This window comes from Theropithecus gelada, chromosome 2, assembly GCF_003255815.1.
Source record: "Theropithecus gelada isolate Dixy chromosome 2, Tgel_1.0, whole genome shotgun sequence".
Classification (NCBI taxonomy): Eukaryota; Metazoa; Chordata; class Mammalia; order Primates; family Cercopithecidae; genus Theropithecus; species Theropithecus gelada.
The window spans coordinates 135,079,396-135,095,980 of NC_037669.1; the positions used below are offsets into that span (position 1 = coordinate 135,079,396).

A 16,585-nucleotide genomic window follows, 5' to 3' on the forward strand; every position below is an offset into this window, starting at 1 on the left:
GTGTGTATCTGACACTGCTTGGATTTATGAAAGCACACACAGTCAGTGGGAGTGAATTGAGCTCTGGCCTTTGGTGAGTACATCTGGTGGCCTGGTTGGTTGTAATACTTCCGTAGCAGTGGTTTGGTACTTTACCAAGTAGCAGATTCCTAGGCACTACCCAGACCTACTGAACCAGAATCTCCTATGGTATTATCAAGCATCTCTATATTAAAAGTGTTTCCTGAGCCCAGTTGCTTCTTTTGGAGGAACATTCACACCTCCAACTGCTTAAGGAAATTTCTTATTTAAAAGTCCCATTGATGCTTCAAATCAAAGCTTCAAGAGCAAACTTGCTAAGCTGAGACAGGGTCAGTTTACTACAGGAAAAAAGTGGAAAGAGGAAAATCAAGTTCAAGTGTGAATTTTAAGGAATGTCTGTTATCAGGTGATCACAGGAGGGAAGGGGAAAGAACAAAAACAGAGCTAGAAAAGAGACCAAATAACAGGTTGCCCTGGAGCCAAAAGACCACTGTTTCAAGACAAATTTGGATAGTAATGTCAAAAGCTTCCAAAGTTCATTTGTTCTTCAGAATATCTTTTTTTTTTTTTTGAGACGGAGTTTTGCTCTTCTTGCCCAGGCTGGAGTGCAATGGTGCGGTCTCGGCTCACTGCAACCTCCGCCTCCCAGGTTCAAATGATTCTCCTGCCTCAGCCTCCCAAGTATCTGGGATTACAGGCACCCGCCACCACGCCTGGCTAATTTTTGTATTTTTAGAAGAGACAGGGTTTCACTATGTTGGCCAGCCTGTTCGCGAACCACTGACCTCAGGTGATCCACCCACCTCAGCCTCCCAGAGTGCTGGAATCACAGGCGTGAGCCACTAAGCCCGGCCCAGAATATCTTTTTAACCCTGAGGCTCACCATGGAGTAAGCCGTGGCTATTTTACTACTACCCACTTGACATAGACACTTAACCCAACAGAAACTGACAGGGGTAGGAGCTGGAGATTCTCATATTTCTCATATCTCTTAGGCTTCACTACCTATATAATTCTTTATCAAAAGAGTAAATGTCCTGACTTACTCCCATTACCAATACCTTCTCCATCCAGCATCGAGAATGATCTTTCTACAGTGTCACTCTTCTGCTTAAATCCCTTCAATGGTTTGTCTTCATTGCACTGAGAACAGCACCCAAACTCCCAAAGGCCTGCAAGACCCTGCATGATGTGACCCTGCCTGCCTCACTCACACTTACTATGCCACCAGCCACGCTACCCTGCTGTCCTTTCCCAGAACTCACCAAGCTTGTCCTTTGCTTGTAAAGTTCCTCCCTGGATCTTAGCCTGGTAACTTCCACTTGTCTTCCTTTAGCAAAGGGGCAGAGTATCATCTTGGAAGTCACTTTTACGACCACCCTGGCCAAAGCACGCACCCCTTCTATCAATTTCTACTACTTCATAGCCATTATCACAATTTATAATTATTCTAGTCAGTTTTCCACATTTTTTGTTTTACTGTTTGTCTCCACCCTTAAAATATAAGCTACGTACTATGTACCCAGGGTATATAAGCTGGGTACTATGTACCCAGGGTACTAGCTGAATTACCCAAAGCAATCCATTCATTTATTCACTCACTCGACAAATATTTGTTGAATGGATATGTGTGGCAGGCTCTGGGCAGTTAGAGGACAAGGCAGCAAGATATGAAAGTAGCCTAGAAAAACTAAAAAGGTAAAGCTTATGTTTAGGAGTAATCCTATGATTACATGATAACCTACTGGTCTACAAGGACATTTTTAAAAATTTTATTTATTTATTTTGAGACAGAGTCTCACTCCTCCTGAGTAGCTGGGATAATAGGCAGGAGCCACCATGCCCAGCTAATTTTGATGTTTTGGTAGAGATGGGGTTTCACCATGTTGGCCAGGCTAGTCTTAAACTGCTGGCCTCAAGTGATCTGCCTGCCTTGGCCTTCCAAAATGCTGGGCTTACAGGTGTGAGCCACTGTGCCTGTCATTTTAATTTTTATTATGTGACAGACATCATGTCTGTAAACTTCGTATCACCAATTACTAAGTAAATGTATATTCTGGATATACTAAAGCAGAGAGAATAAAGAAGGTACAAGGGCAATAATACAAGAAAAAAAGAGAAAGGAAAAGAAGAAGAATAGGAGTTAGTTCAGTGATGTCACTATTATCTGAAAGCTGATAGAAACTGTCCTTCTCACTCAACACTTAGAGGGTAAGATTACAGTCATAATTTTTTTTTAAAAACATGGCAAAACATATACATCCAAGTGTATGCTATTTCAAAGCAATTCCCCAACAAAGCTCTATATATATTCTACTGAGGTCACTAATCCTTAAAGCATTCATAAAACTCCCTTCTTCAAACTGTAGTCAGAGATAATTTATTAAGCATAGAAAAAAGGGAAAAATTTACCTCATTTTTGATCCCCAATAATATTTCCCAGATTGATTTCCCATCATATTCACTGGACTTATTTTCACTGGACCTATCTGAGACTGTTTCAAATAGCAAAGGTATTCCTAACAGGTAAAGATCTGTCATACTGACAAGAGTCTAAAATGTGTGCTTAAGCCAGTCCTTGGAGAAGAGTTCCAGAAACAATTAGACAAAGACAGGTTCTTCCCAATGACTTCAGTGAAGGAGACAGCATTCATCTGACTAAACAATTAAGCCTAATTAATCTGGTATCATTGGAAATACGATATTCTAGGTAATATAGGAATTGCTCAGATAACCAAAGTTCTAAACAAAATACTTTGAAAATTTTTATTTATTCCATGGTGTCTTTTCAAAGATGTATGATGTGTGTCTTTTGTATGGAATATATAACTGATTTTAATCTTTCTGACTATATACGTTAGCATATATAGATTTTATCTCTGCTTACACATGCTCAATCTTTCAACTATCACTCCTTTTTTATTAATAAGCCTGGCTCTTATACATTTCATTGTTATAAAATTGCAGCTTCTAATAAATGGCAGAGGAGGTGGGGTGGAATAGTCATGTAAGTAGAAAGTACACTTTTGGTGTTGAAGGGTAAAGAATAAATGGTGCGGGGATATCAGCTCTGCAGTTGCTAATCTTATTCAATAGAATATAAGTAATTATAAAACCATCCCAGGAAGGACGAGAGATAAACCTTTTTCCCTATGAACTACACAGACTTCCTTCTTGCCTGGTGTAGAAACAGATATGATGCCCAGGGAACAGTGTTGGCAAGACAGAGTTCTGAGACAAAAAAATCTAATTCTAAGATAACTGCTGCCCACTCCTCTGGCCCCACTCCCCAGACTCAGCAAATAGGTTTGCAAAGAGGAAATAAAAAAAAGATTGTAACTCTTCTAAATTATATTCATAAAATAAAATATAAACAAATATAAAAATGATAGGAAGAATGAAAAACAACCTATCATGTGCCTTCTGTGCACAGAAAATGATACAAAACAAAAATTCCTGCCCTTATGAAACTTGTGTTCTTATCGAATATAATAATTATATCAGTAAATGTAAATGAAATAATCTCCTAAAGAAGCCCAGATTTTTAAATCAATAAAACAAACAAACAAAAAAACCCCAAGATTTGTGCTATATATCAGATATAAATTTAAAACAAAAGGATTCAGAAAGAATGAGCAAAGACATAGCAGGGAAATTAAAACAAAAAGAAAGAAAGCAAGGTTGAAATATTAATTAAAGATAAGGTTAATTCAAAGACAAATTAAGTAAACAAAAGTATCTTGGAAGCCTGGACCAATGTGCTTCTTAGTATCCTCGATACCAGCTAAGGAGGTATCTTTGCTTGTGCCATATCCTCCAACAAGATGTGCTGACAGACAAGGAGGAGAGAAGAAAAGTAGGAGCCAATTAAAGGAAAAAGTGATATAAAAAGTTGTTTCTGTTGGAAAAATGATAGAATCTACCAATCACTGACCCAGGTGAAATTTAGTAGTATAAGTATCACACATGGTCTGATTTCTTTTTCCAATAAAAATTTGACACCAAATGCAATTTGGGCTTCATTCTCTACCTTCACCAACTGCAACTTTACCAAGTCACGTAACCAACTGGAGCTTCAGTCTAATCACTTGTAAAATGAGGTAGTGGGATGCAATGACCTTGTAGGAGAAATATATCTTTATTCCTGTGATTTCACTATTATAATATGTCGGACACTGATGTCTCAAATATATATGGAATACTAACTTAAACAAAAATGTTTTTGTAAGAAATTATTGTTAACTGCACCTTTCATTTTTCAGGGTTAAAACCTCTTCCCTTGTCTGATTCAAAAGAGTTTTGGTTATTTCCAGTTCATTTTCTGCAAGGTTAATTCTTCTCTTTATGTCTTCTTCTTGTTTTTCTTTTGCAGTCAGCTCTTCCTGTAATGCTCTATATATTTGTTGACAAGTCATTAAAGAGTCTTCTTTTTCTTTAAGCAGCATAGTATGCCTAAAAAGAAATAGGAAAAAAACCCCACCAACATGCTTTATATACTACATTTTATATTTATCAAAGAAGTATTAAGAGCTCATTTGAAATTATAGATTATAACTGTAACTCTAAAAAATTAAAAATGTTAAAAAAAAAAAGAATGGTTCTATAATGTTAAAATTTTCCCATCTAGGCAGTGGCAACAGCAATAACCAACTGCAAGACAATATAAGCTTGAATTAGGTATTGTATATGTAAATAATAAGAAAATAAAAAATAAGTGTCTTTTAAAATAAAACATTACTTAAATACAGTTTTAAGTTCAATTATTAAAATATAAATTTAAAAATTGGTAATGCATACTGTGACTCAGAAATAACGGATTCAAACTTCAGTTTTCTAAGTTCTCTTTGACAGTCATCAGCTTCATTAGATTTATTCCTAAAATAATACAAAAGAAGTTCAAATATATGATTTCAAAATAAAGTATGTGTTTTTTTGTAGCATTATTTTACTCATCAATAGAAGAAATTTTTTAACATCTTCATATCATTATTTGTTTAAAGAAATAAACATTCAGTTCACTTCTATACTGGCCAACAAAGCTTCTGTCAGACTTATTTGCATGTAAATAAAAAGTATAAACTCTGCACAACATTAAAAAACAAAAACAAATAAAACCGAAACACCAAAATACCTATGTGAAGGTATTGGAAAATGACCAAAAGCAGGGAGATTCTGGAGAAAAGTTGACACTTGGAATGAGGTGACAGCATGGGGTTGGGTTATTAAAAATAATTTTAAGCCTGAAGGCAGCCCCCAGTCAGCACACTGCAGGGGAACTAAATAGAAATCTTCAGTCTTTCTGGCTCATAGAACCAGAGGGCATGGTATTTGGGGCAACCAGAGCTGTTGGAAAGTAAAGAAAGAATGCTGAAAAGGGGAGAGCCAGAGAAAGAGAGTCCCAAATACTCCATATAAATTCTGCCCCTGAACTACACATGTATTAAGCAGATTCCAAGCAGCCTAGTTAAAGAAAAAGACCTGAACTGAGATTGAGCTGTTATCCTGGACAGAGATTGCCATTTGAGGTGAAGCAACACCACTTCAACACTATCAACAACAACAACGATGACAATATTTTTTGGAGAAATATAGCAGAATCCAGACTCTCCATAACATAACATTCACAATGTCCAGAACATAGTAAAAAAGTATTCAGAAAAGTGTGACTCATTCTAAAGAGAAAGACAGTTAATAGGAACTGACTCTGAGATGATCCATATATTGAAATGAGCAGACGAAGATTTTTGAAGAAGCAATTATTAACTCTGCTCAAAGACATAAAGGAAAATCTATTCTAATTAATAAAAAGATGAGAAATCTCAGCAGGGAAATAAAAACCATTAAAAAGAACCAAATGAAAGATCTAAAACTGAAAGAAACCTTTGCCTTGATCTTATATGATTGGGTTTTGTAACATTCAAAAGGTTAATATATTAAAAATTTAATATCCAATTTAAACGTATTCAGACTACTCATTAACTAGTTAAGTCACAATCTGAATGCATCTTAAAATAGCTTGTAAATTACACAATGAAATATGTAAGATTATCAATGCCCTCCTTGCAGAATGACTTTAATTTCTAGTAATAATGTAAAAATCATCGTGAACATGCACAATATTCATTTATTTTTAAACTTCTTTATTGTAAAATATAACAAAATTGTAAGATACAGAAAAGTACATAAAACAATTATATAATATAACAAATTATTATAAGAACAATACTCTGGTGATTACCATTCAGGTTAAAAAATAAAACCTTACCAGCTACTCTAAAAGTCCTTTATGTCCCTGGTTCCAATCATAGCCAACTCCCCGCTCCCTAAAAGTAACCATTCTCATGAATAATATTGTAATCACTGATTTTCCTTAGAGCTTTATTATCTAAGTTTTATCTCCGAACACTATATTTTAACTTTGTTTTTATTTTAAAGCCATTAAAAATGTTCTCTGCCGGCCAGGCGCGGTGGCTCACGCCTGTAATTCCAGCACTTTGGGAGGCTGAAGCGGGTGGATCATGAGGTCAGGAGATCGAAACCATCCTGGCTAACACGGTGAAACCCCGTCTCCACTAAAAATACAAAAAATTAGCCAGGCTTGTTGGTGGGCGCCTGTAGTCCCAGCTACTCGGGAGACTAAGGCAGGAGAAGGGCATGAACCCAGGAGGCAGAGCTTGCAGTGAGCCGAGATTGCGCCATTGCACTCCAGCCTGGGTGACTGACAGAGCGAGACTCTGTCTCTAAAAAAAAAAAAAAAAATGTTCTCTGCCACTACCCTGTTTTTGTAAAAATGTCTCTATTAAGGTATTGTATTGACGTATAACACACTGCACATCTTTAAAGTGTATAATTTGATAGTTTAACATATGTATATGCCCATGAGCCATCACTACAATCAAGTAGCACACGAGCACATTCAGAACCCAGATATGGGCTTCTATCAACATTCCCTATTAGAGGAACCAGGACTACTCATAGAAATAACTGATTTCAAGGCTGGGGCAAAGTAAGTATATCTGAAATATCTTGTGATGCCAGAAAGTAACAAAGTGTTTACAAAAGATGATGAGATAATATTCTAATGTCAGAAGAGCCAGTTTGAAGGGGCTTCTACTTACTAAGCCTAGGACAATCTGAGCACCACAATAATTCAGTACAGTAATAAATTATAAGCCATTAAAAGACAGGAATTGATGAATCTGTACAATAAATAAATAGACGAAGGTAGGATCTTCCTTACAGTAGAATGCTAAGGCCTAATTAATAAAAGGGAGTGTGATCTGGAATCTTAAAAAGTCACCATTTAGCAATCACTATAGTAAAACTGAGATCAGGCAAAAATCATTAACAGATGCTATATCTAAGGATAAATTTTCGTGAAAAGCAGTATATTTACATGCATTTAAAGTGTCTCTTCTAGACTTCTTATTAATTGAAAGAGAACAAAACCCCCAGTAATTATGTAGAAAAATTGAGCAACATCTTGATCAGGTGATCAAAATTAACATCACCAGTTAGGGGAAAATGGTTTTCATGTGCCTCCAGATGTGATGCCCTGAGGACACATCACTCTCTATGTGGTTTTCTGGCTAAGAATACACATCCTTAATCTAATAGAGAGAAAACATCAGACCAATACAAAATGAAGAATTTCTTATTTTTAAAAAGTGTGAGGGGTTCTGCATTCATAAAAATTCAGTGTCATTAAAAGACAAAGACAAAATGTGGAAATATTCTAGACTAAAGGAGGCTAAAGAGATATGCGAGTAGACGAACTCCAGATTGGATCCTGTACTAGAAGAGAAAATGCTATAAAAGATGTTATGAGGTCAACTGACAAAATTGAAGTAAGAATAGTAGATTAAAATATTGTATGCAAATTTATCACACTGATTAGGTAGGCTGAAGTATCTAGAGGTAAAGGGCTATGTTGCGTGTAACTTATCCTCAAAATGGTTCAGGAAAAAAAAATTTGTGTGTGTGTGTGTGTGTGTGTCTGTGTGTGTGCAGAGAGAGAGGGAGAGGGAGGAAGAGAAGGAGAGTAAAGAGGGAGAGAGAGAGAAAGTAAATGACTTAAAATGTTAACACTAGGTGAAAATAGGTAAAGACTATCTGGGTGCTCTTTGAACTATTATTTTTTTTACAACTTTTGGTAAGTTTGAAGTTATTTCCAAATAAAACATTAGACAAGAAGAAATAGAAAAATATTAACATACAGTTAGAAAAATGGGCAAAGGCTCAGGTGAGTCACAAAGAAAAGAATACAAGGAGCTAGAAATGCAGAGGTACAAATTTTATTAATTTTAAAAGTTATAATACCCAGTATTGTCCAGGAAGCAGAGAAATGAGTATTTACAAACACTGTTGAGATTACATATCTGTATAGGCTTGTTGGAGGACAATGAGTTATTATACATTAAAAGCCTTAAAAATATTCAAGTTTGATTCTAGCAAAAATTACACTAAAGAAATAACTGTGTGTTAACAGATTTGGCTACATGAATTTTCCAAGTGCCTTACTTATACAAATAAAAAACTTGAACGCTCTAAAAACAAGATGTTAATAAGTTATGGTTCATCCATAGATTGGAATATTATGTAGCCATTTAACAATTTTCCATAAATGTATAAAGTAATGACATGGAAAAATGTCCAGGATATATCGCTACGCAAAAAGTTCGCAAAACAGTAAAGGGGCCGGGTGCGGTGGCTCACGCCTGTAATCCCAGCACTTTGGGAGCCGAGGTGGACGGATCATAAGGTCAAGACCAAGATGGCCAACACAGTGAAACTCTGTCTCTACTAAAAATACAAAAAATTAGCCGTGCGTGGTGGTGTGCACCTGTAATCTCAGCTACTGAGGAGGCTGAGGCAGGAGAATCGAGTCAACCCGGGAGGCGGAGGTTGCAGTGAGCCGAGATCGCGCCATTGCACGCCAGCCTGGGCGACAATGTGAGACTCCATCTCAAAAAAAAACAAAAACAAAAACAAACCAAAACAGTGCATAAAGTATATTCCCAATTATGTTAAAAATGCATACTACTTAGAAAAATGGACTAGAGTTCCCTTCCCCTCAAAGATACATCATTGTAGACTGAGGCCACAAACAAGTGCTTTGCTTACTTTGCCTGCAGCTGGGTGCAGAGGCATTGGTGGAGGGACTGGTTCTCCAGTACCTTTACCAGGAAGGAATCTTGACAGAAAACCACGTCCAAGAAATTAAAGATCAAGCCACAAGCTTCAAGAAAATACTACTGCTGGATAGCCTACTTTCCAGGGGTCCTAAAGCATTTGATACTTCCCTAGATTTCCTACAGGAATTTTCGTGGGTAAGGGAGAAGCTGGAGAAAGCAAGGGAAAAAGCCATGACTGAGCTGCCTGCAGGTGACACGATGACTGAGATCCCCTCGCACATCATCAGCTCCCCATCAAACTGGCAGATTAATCAGCTGGCCCAGAGGCTGGGCCCTAAGTGGAAGCCCGTGGTGCTGTCTTTGGTACTGTTCCAGACAGATACCTACCGCTGTAAGGCCAACCATCTCCACAATGTGCACTTGCAGGTGGTGGAGGCCTTTGTCTGTTGGCGGCAGCACTTTGGGAAGCAGGCAACTTTCCAGAGCTTGCACAATGGGCCGCAGGCATGGAGGTAGACCTCTTGGTGCTCCTGCACATGTTGCAGTGATAGTGCCTCTGCCAACCAGCTGAAGAGTATGCCTCCAAGTTACATGGCCTGAATCCTGACTTTCAGTCAGAACAGGTGGTTTTTGGTTTGGTTTACGTTTGTTTTTTCTTTCTAATGATCCTCAGATGGAAAGAGAAAACAGGGTTTCCACTTGACATTACTTGAAAGGCCAGATTACTCAGTAGATCTCCCAGATTGGTTCAACAATTCGTTGTTTTTAATTGCCTGAAGATTGCCTTGTTATGACTGCATAGTTTTAAATTGTGTGATGGCCTTTTAATAGTCTAGTAAATCATAGTGGCTCCAAAAACCCCCAAAACAAAAAAAACCCCAAAGCCCCATGTTATCACATTACATGCAGGTGTCTTATATGTAAAACATTCACTTTCATGTTGCCTGGGAACTGAACTGTGAACTTAATGATAAGAAAATAAAATGTAAATTACTCAAAAAAGGAAAATGGACTAGAAAATAAATCAAAATGTAACTGTGACTTTTTTTATATCCTTGCATTTTCCAAGTTTTACACATTTGCTTTGAAATCAAACAAAAATGTTTCTTTTACAAATCCCTTTGAGATTCAGCAGCCCCACCACAACTTTCACTATATGTTCAGACTGTTATGTACACTTTTCCAAATCTAGAAGCAGGGACAGAAGAACTCCTTTTAGCGGTTATTTTACTATGTAGATAATAAATTTGGGCTGCAATTTTTTAAAAGCCTCCTACCATCCCAGGAAGTCCCCTCAGCATGATACCTTCCCCTGCCCCACACCAGTTAAGCCAGTCTTTCTATGGTCTACCCTTCATTACCCAATTGTTATCTTCACCTTCATTAGGACGGAGAAATTGGATGGAACAGAAAGAATGCCTACATCTCTTTAAGCATTGCATTCCTTCTTTTACTCTTAGCAAATAGTGGTAATCCTTTCTCTTCAATTGCTATGAGTAAACCTTCAGAAAGGTCCCTGCTGCTCCTGCCAATAAAATAAAATAAAATAAAATAAAATAAAATAACTGCCTATTTCCCCTCACTTTGAAAGGTGATGTTATATGCCACTCCACTCGCTTATATGAAACAGCCATTCTTAAACTAACTCCTTGGTATTTCCACTTTGCAGTCTCAAAGGCATCTTAGCTCTAACAAATCAAAAGCATTGTTTTTGATTCCTCCACTTCCTATATCTGTTTATTTCACAGAATTTCCCACTTCAATAAATGGAACAAACACAATGATGAGAGTAATAAATAACACATTATGTATCTTGTGCACTTCTCAAATAAGCCCTTATTTCCATTTTACGATTTAGGGAACTGAGACCAAAGAGAAAAGAAACTTGCCCAAGTTGACATAACTACTAAGTTGTAGTACTGGGATTTGAACCCCAGCAGTCTGGACCTGGAGTGTGAACTCTCAGTCACTGCACTTTGCTGCCTCTCAATTGTCTCCCCTGATGAAAAAAGGCTCAAGCCCATCTTTATTCTTTCCTTTCACTTCCAGTCTCCTTGCTTCCCAGTCACATTTTCTCTATCAGTAAATCAGATTCACCTCTGACAAATATTTCTCTCCATCTCCATGCTACAGTCTTAGGCTAAACCATAATTACTTCTCACTTGCATGAATGCACAGCCTGCCACCCAGACTCCCTGATACCGCTTTTACTCCTACTCCAGTCCATTCTTGAAGTAGCAATCACAGTGACCTTTTAAAATGCAGATTAGATTACTCTCTTAGCATTCTCCCCAGGCTTCCCATTGCTCGCCTTATAAATCCAAACTCCTCAGAAACTCTTCAGGAAACACAGGCCAGTTTAATTTCTTATTGCTGCTGTAACAAATGACCACAAGCTTAGTGTTTAAAAGCAATAGAAATTTATTATTTCACAGTTATGGAGGTCAGAAGTCCTAAAATCAAGGTGGCACTAGGTTGTGTTCCTTCTGAAGGCTCCACAGGAGAATTCATTTCCTTACCTGTTCTAGCTTCTAGAGCTCACCTGTATTTTTTGTCTTGTGGCCCCTTCCTCCATCATCAGATCACATCACTGCAACCTCTGCTTTCATCGTCACATCTGCTTTTGTGACTTTGACCCTCTTGCTTCCTCTTACAAGGACCCTTGTGATTACATTAGGGCTGCCCACATAATCCAGGATAATTTACCCATCTCAAAATTCTTTTTTTTTTTTTTGACACAGAATCTTGCTTTGCTGCCCAGGCTGGAGTGCAGTGGTGTGATCTTGCCTCACTACTGCCTCTGCCTCCCTGCCTCTTGGTTTCAAGAGATTCTTGTGCCTCAGCTTCCTGAGTAGCTGGGATTACAGGTGTGCACCATCACACCTAGCTAATTTTTGTACTTTTTAATAAAGACAGGGTTTCACCATGATGGCTAAGTCATACTGCTGGCCTAACGTGATTCACCTGCCTCAGCCTCCCAAAATGCTGGGATTACAGGTATGAGCCACTACGCCTGGCCTCAAAATTCTTAATCACATTTGCAAAGTCCCTTTTGCCATGTAAGAGAACATATAGATTCCAGGGATTAGGACATGAAACTCTTTGGGGAGCTGTTATTCTGTCACCACAATTGGCCTTCATGTTTTTTGAACTTGTACGTTTCCAATAAATGTAGGGTCTTGTCTTGATGTCCTTGCTCCCAGATGTAATGACAGCTAGCACCTTTTTGTTACTCATATCTTTTTTTTTTTTTTTTTTTTTTTGAGGCGTAGTCTTGCTGTGTCTCCCAGGCTGGAGTGCAGTGGTGCAATCCTGGCTCACTACAAGCTCCGCCTCCCAGGTTCATGCCATTCTCCTGCCTCAGCCTCCGGAGTAGCTGGGACTACAGGCGCCACCACGCCCAGCTATTTTTTGTATTTTTAGTAGAGATGGGGTTTCACCGTGTTAGCCAGGATTGTTATTCATATCTTAACTTAAAGATCACCTGCTCAGGGATGCCATTCTGACCACTCCGTCAAAAGTGTACCACCCCTCTCCACTACTCACATTCTATTATGCCTATTTTATATTTTTGCGGCACTTAGCATTGCCTGAAAAGTACATCTATGGAAACGTGCCCATCTTGTTACTCCAATATCTACTGCCTGCACACAATAGTCCTGGCTCTCAGTAAACATTTTGTATCGAATAAATAAATGAAATAAACATAGCCTGTTCAAGTTAAAACCATGTGAAAAATACACTGACACTGGAATGCCACCAGGTCACCTTCTGCTTGCCAGGCAAAAATTTTCATGAGTGAACAGGAAGGTGAGAGGAAAATCAGGAGAACTCTGATATTTATATCTCAATAATAGAGACTATCCCAAGAACAGTTTGGTCAACTGTCAGATGCTGTTGAAAGGCCAAGTAAGAACTTTAAAAATTAGTACTTTGTGATGGTCAAAAGTTTACTATTGTTCAAATTATCAGTTAAATGAGGAGCAGGTGACTGCTAATGAAATTAAAATGTAAGTCCTGTATTAGTTTGCTTAGAAAAAAAAAGGAATTAAAGTGTAAGTACATTACAGAGGTTCTTAAATTAGAAACCTTTTAAAAAAATTTTTTTTTGAGACAGAGTCTCGCTCTGTCACCCAGGCTGCAGTGCAATGTCGTGATCTTGGCTCACTACAACCTCTGCCTCCGGGGTTCAAACAATCCTTCTGTCTCAGCCTCCCGAGTAGCTGGGACTACAGGCACCTGCCACCACGCCCAGCTAATTTTTGTATTTTTAGTAAAGACAAAGTTTCACCATATTGGTCAGGCTGGTCTCGAACGCCTGACCTCAGGTGATCCACCTGCCTCAGCCTCCCAAAGTGTTGAGATTATAGGCGTGAGCCACTACGACCGGCCAGAAAACATATTTTACATAACCACTTAGACATATTCTTAGACATATTCTTAGTGACAGATTATAAATCATTTTAAGTAAATTTTGTTCTTACCAAATACATGAAAATAAATATATCTAAAGTGTAAAGCATTCAAGCAATATGTAATAGAGTGAAATAAGAGTTTCTACACAGCCCACACTTTCATTTCTAGAGGTAACTGTTGCAATCCTATCATTTATTCAATGTTTAAATCCATATGCATGTGTATGTGCATTTGTATTCATTTTTAGCATGAATGGGATCATTTTTCTGATATTTCTAATCTCCTGAATTCCTAATAGCTTGCCATAACCGTCTGCTCTTTTATGGTTACAATCCTGGACATACTTTGGAGTCTATCAATTATACTTATTCTAATGTCATCTGTTTGCTATTTAACAATTTTCTAGGGTGTTAAGGATTTTCTGTGTGAATTTATAGCCACTTTTCAGGGGAACTTGGGTGGAGGGTGTTTCCTCACACACCTAATCTTTGGGTGTGTGTGAATCCTCAGACTTAAAAGATCCTCTGTTTGCTTGTCTGCTTTGCTGTTCATTTTTGCCCTAGGTTGTTTCAGAGGTGTGATGAAGGGGCAGGGTATGCTACCTGGTGGGGGCACTGGAGGTTTGTCTTGGGCTGTGGGGACCCTGGGCTCTCCTGGGATTCAGTAGCTGCCAGGCTGTTTGACTCTAGTCCACATACTCATTTTGTTAGTCTGAGTATAGATGCTTCTGCAAACGCTGCTTCACACAGGGCTGATTGATTATAGGGTATTGATGAGGGGCCAGCTGGCTTAAATGTTCCATATGCGATTCCTCAGAGTGGGTTTCACTGGACCACCTGAATCAGTATCATGTGGGGAGTGCTTTAAAAATGTGATTGCTTGGAGCCACCCCAGACCTAAATGTAAAACCAGAAATCTGGTCCTGAGGCTGAGTCTGTGGGAGTGGCCATACTGTAATACACAATTTTAGCAAGCTACCCATGATTCTTATGTAGATTGGAGTGTGAAACCACTATTTCAATGATTCACCAGGTCTCACTCCCTTCTCTGTGTTTTAATTAATTTTGAGGAAGGTCCTGTCTATCCCACGCCCACCAGCATCACCACTCAATTGCTCTTCATCTGGGTTATTCCTCAATAGAGTTGACCCTTTCTACTATCCTTTCTGTAGTAAAGATATAGACCCTTTACTATCCTTTCTATGTATTATCTTTCAGGAATTCCTAAAAATTTCTCACCATAAATACAGTCTTTCTTTTAAGCCTTACTTATCTATCTTTATCCTGGAAGTTACTGTATAATTGCAGAAATGCTAATGATGTTTTTTTATCAGTTTGTAAAACCGATGTTTCCTACACATATAAAACCTTCTTAAAAATTAGAAATTTTTAGAAATGCAAATTAGGAAAGATAGAGCCACTTTATTGGCTCCAGGTGCTGGAGACCTTTCTCTACGCTCCCTGTCTCTAGGTCTTCCATCTATGTGTGTGTGCATGTGTGTGTGTGTGTATATATATGAAAGTAATAAATATATATATATTTTATATATATGTATATATATATGAAAGTAATAAAAGTATATTTTATATACATATGTGCATAAAAGCAATAGAACTAGATTTTATAGTCTTCATATTTTTCATTATTTCAGGGAGGCGTTCTCTTAATCTAGATATTATAGTACTTAAAAATAAAATTTATAGAAAATTTCAAGCTCTCAGAGCATCATTAATGCTCTACCTCTTTAGCAAACACTACTGGTTACCTTCTGAACATTCATTATAGCTTTTTTCCTGGCCATCAGAGTCCCAATTATTATTTGTTCTAAGAATAAATCTTGCTTAGTCTAAGGTAATTGTAGCAGCCCTGTTCCCTTGCCAGTGATTCACTTAGGAGAGGGTATGTAAAGGGTTCTAGTCAAGGAAATATAAGGAGAATGCTGTTTGGTGGCATCTGATAATTCTTTTTTCTCACTTCCAAAAAGACACCAGAAAACCAGTCCCTTCCTGCCTGCAGGCACCATATCCAAATAAGGCCTCTAAGGTGGAGGAACTGCAGCCATCTTGTGATTATAGGGACCTGACTTAGCTTTGGGTTGAAGCCAGTGCTGAGGGCAGCAGGATGGAGACAGAAAGAACATCAAGATCCTTGGGGATATTGCTGAGACTCTTATCAACTAAAACTGGCATTATCCTACCTCTGTTACTTGTAGCCCAAAGCATTCTGATAAAATCTCTATTTTTAAATACATAGCAATATTCTTTTAAACCTTGGAAAATATTTTCTTAAAAATCTTGGGGAAAACACTCTTGGAAAAAGAACCCCAATTTCACCCATTTATAAACTGCTTCTTCCTCTTATTCTCAAAATTCACAAACCGTATATCCAAATATTTTAAAATCTTTAAACAACACCAAGAATTATCTTAACTTACAGGTTATGAACATTCCTATTCCCAGCCCCCACAAAAAATGAGGATTAAAAATTGAAGAAACCTGATTTCATAGCATATTCCAATTTCTGGAAGTCCAAAGAGGTTTGAGTGTGCACAGGAAATCTTGAATTTACTAACAAATTGTATTAATATGTCAAATTTTTTGAATGAAATGTTTTGACTTCAAACTTATTACAAAAATGGCCAAGCCACAAATTTGACTCTAGCTTGACCTCCTGACCTCTGAGCAACCTGAGGCTTCAGCAGTCCCAGGCTTTGATCCTAAATGCCCACCCTCCCCAACTTAATACTAGCAGTGAAGGAGAGTAGATAGAGTATAGATGGAAGAGCTAGAGACAGGTAGCATAGAGAAAGGTCTCTAGCACTTGGAGCCATTTAAGTGGCTCTATCTTTCCTAATTCGCATTTCTAACAATGGGCATTATGTCCATTTTTTAATTTTTAAGAACGTCTTGTATGTGTAGGAAACATCAGTTTTATAAACTGATAAAAACATCATCAGCATTTCTGCAATTATACAGCAACTTCCTACAGATAATTAGTTTGATGGACTTTAGGGG

General features: G+C 37.8%; 1 protein-coding gene and 1 pseudogene across 1 annotated transcript in view; one reads left to right on the plus strand and one right to left on the minus strand.

The window, feature by feature from the left end:
* LEKR1 (leucine, glutamate and lysine rich 1) overlaps nucleotides 1–16,585 on the minus strand; it is a 225,258-nt gene that overhangs the window by 46,904 nt on the left and 161,769 nt on the right. Inside the window, exons 8-9 of the mRNA XM_025376590.1 lie at nucleotides 4,819–4,896; nucleotides 4,270–4,473 (exon numbers count right to left, since the gene is read on the minus strand). Coding sequence (XP_025232375.1) covers nucleotides 4,270–4,473; nucleotides 4,819–4,896 — 282 coding nt within the window. The remainder of the gene's footprint in view (nucleotides 1–4,269; nucleotides 4,474–4,818; nucleotides 4,897–16,585) is intronic.
* On the plus strand, nucleotides 8,248–9,703 carry LOC112618368 (annotated as a pseudogene).